The sequence below is a fragment of the Aptenodytes forsteri genome, unplaced genomic scaffold (assembly GCF_000699145.1).
Source record: "Aptenodytes forsteri isolate BGI_AS27 unplaced genomic scaffold, ASM69914v1 Scaffold244, whole genome shotgun sequence".
Taxonomy (NCBI): domain Eukaryota; kingdom Metazoa; phylum Chordata; class Aves; order Sphenisciformes; family Spheniscidae; genus Aptenodytes; species Aptenodytes forsteri.
In genome coordinates this window covers 29,470-31,016 of record NW_008795403.1, presented here as the reverse complement: position 1 = coordinate 31,016, position 1,547 = coordinate 29,470, and the positions used below count along the sequence as shown (strand labels likewise).

The 1,547-nt window shown below is 60.5% G+C and overlaps 1 protein-coding gene across 1 annotated transcript in view; it reads right to left on the bottom strand.

The window, feature by feature from the left end:
* Positions 1–1,547, bottom strand: part of AKT2 (AKT serine/threonine kinase 2) — a 4,776-nt gene that overhangs the window by 790 nt on the left and 2,439 nt on the right. Inside the window, exons 7-10 of the mRNA XM_009280681.2 lie at positions 1,259–1,381; positions 649–777; positions 200–414; positions 34–121 (exon numbers count right to left, since the gene is read on the bottom strand). Coding sequence (XP_009278956.1) covers positions 34–121; positions 200–414; positions 649–777; positions 1,259–1,381 — 555 coding nt within the window. The remainder of the gene's footprint in view (positions 1–33; positions 122–199; positions 415–648; positions 778–1,258; positions 1,382–1,547) is intronic.

Here is a 1,547-nt window from a genome sequence, read left to right as displayed (position 1 = left end):
AACCCCCCAAAAAGCGCTCCCTTCCCTCCCCACCTTCTTCTGAACCACGTCCTGCCAGTTGACGGGGGCGAAGAAGCGATGCTCCATCACCTCCTTGGCGTCGTTGGGACCACCGCCGAGCCTGCGGGCACAGAGGCACGCGTCCGGAACCGCCCGGCGGCGCCGCGGTCCCCCTTGTCCGTCCCCGGTGGACCCTCACCTCTGTTTGGGATCCTTCTTGAGCAGCCCGGCCAGCAAGGATTTGGCCTCAGGGCTGAGGGTACGAGGGAAGCGGATCTCCTCCATGAGGATCAGCTCGAAGAGGCGTTCGTGGTCCTGGTTGTAGAAGGGGAGGCGGCCACACATCATCTCGTACATGACGACCCCCAGGCCCCACCAGTCCACGGCGCGGCCGTAATCATTGTCCTCCAGGACCTGCGTGGGGGAAGACGGAGAGCACGGTGCCGACGAGGCCGAAGAACCAGGCAGCAACGCGAGGAGGGAGAAGGGAAACCCGTTCTAGATACAACCACTCCTGCAACCCAAGCGTTTGGAAAAGCCCGCGCTGAAGCCGTCGCCATCTTGGACTTTGGGAATAACCCCCCCAGAAAAACCTCTTCGGCACAAGAGTTCCGAGGAAAGCCTGGCTTGCGGGAATGCTTTAAGTACCTCCGGAGCCAGGTACTCGGGAGTGCCGCAGAAGGTCTTCATGGTGGCTCCATCCGTGATGCCTTCCTTGCAGAGCCCGAAGTCGGTGATTTTGATGTGGCCGTCTTTGTCCAGCATGAGGTTTTCCAGCTGAAAAAGAAAAACCAACACCAAAAGCAGGCAGGTGGAAGGAAAGGTTCGGAGCCGAGCGAAGTCAGGAACGCGGGAGCGGGAGACGCTGCTCCCCAAAAGGCTCCGTCAGATGGTTGGGGGTCTCGATCCATCGCCGCGTGATGGGGACAAGGGTGACACCTCCCCGCAGGGCAGGATCAAGCTCTCTCTGCTGAAGCCGAGCTCCCGCCCTCCCTCCCTCCTGCGACAACGCGGGCAAAAACATCCCCGGCCCCAGGCGGGCAGCGGCTCTTTGCCACCCACGGTGAGCGGGAGCGGAGAGAGGCAGCTCGCGTCAACCGAGCGCGACGCTCTGCCGGCTGAAACCCTTCGCGGCCCCTCAGGGCGATTTTTTCGGGGAGCTGGGAGCGACTCCACGCCCCCAAACACTAGACCAGGACCGGCGCTAAGAGGGGGCGAAGGCACCGCTTACGGATGCCACCGCTGCCGGGGCGGGTACCTTAATGTCCCTGTACACCACGTCCCGGGAGTGCAGGTACTCCAGCGCAGAGACTATTTCCGCGCCGTAGAAACGGGCTCGGTCCTCCGTGAAGACGCGTTCTCTTGAGAGGTGGAAAAACAGCTTGAGGGAAAGAAAAAAGAAAAAGGAAAAAAAAAAGAGAACAAGCTGATCAACAAGCGCTTAAGAAAAAGAACCCCGGTGAAACCCGGGTTAATCACTCTCAGCACGCAGCTAATGCGGTCATATGTGTCCTAAGCTCCTCGCCTTGAGCAGCCGAAATATCGAC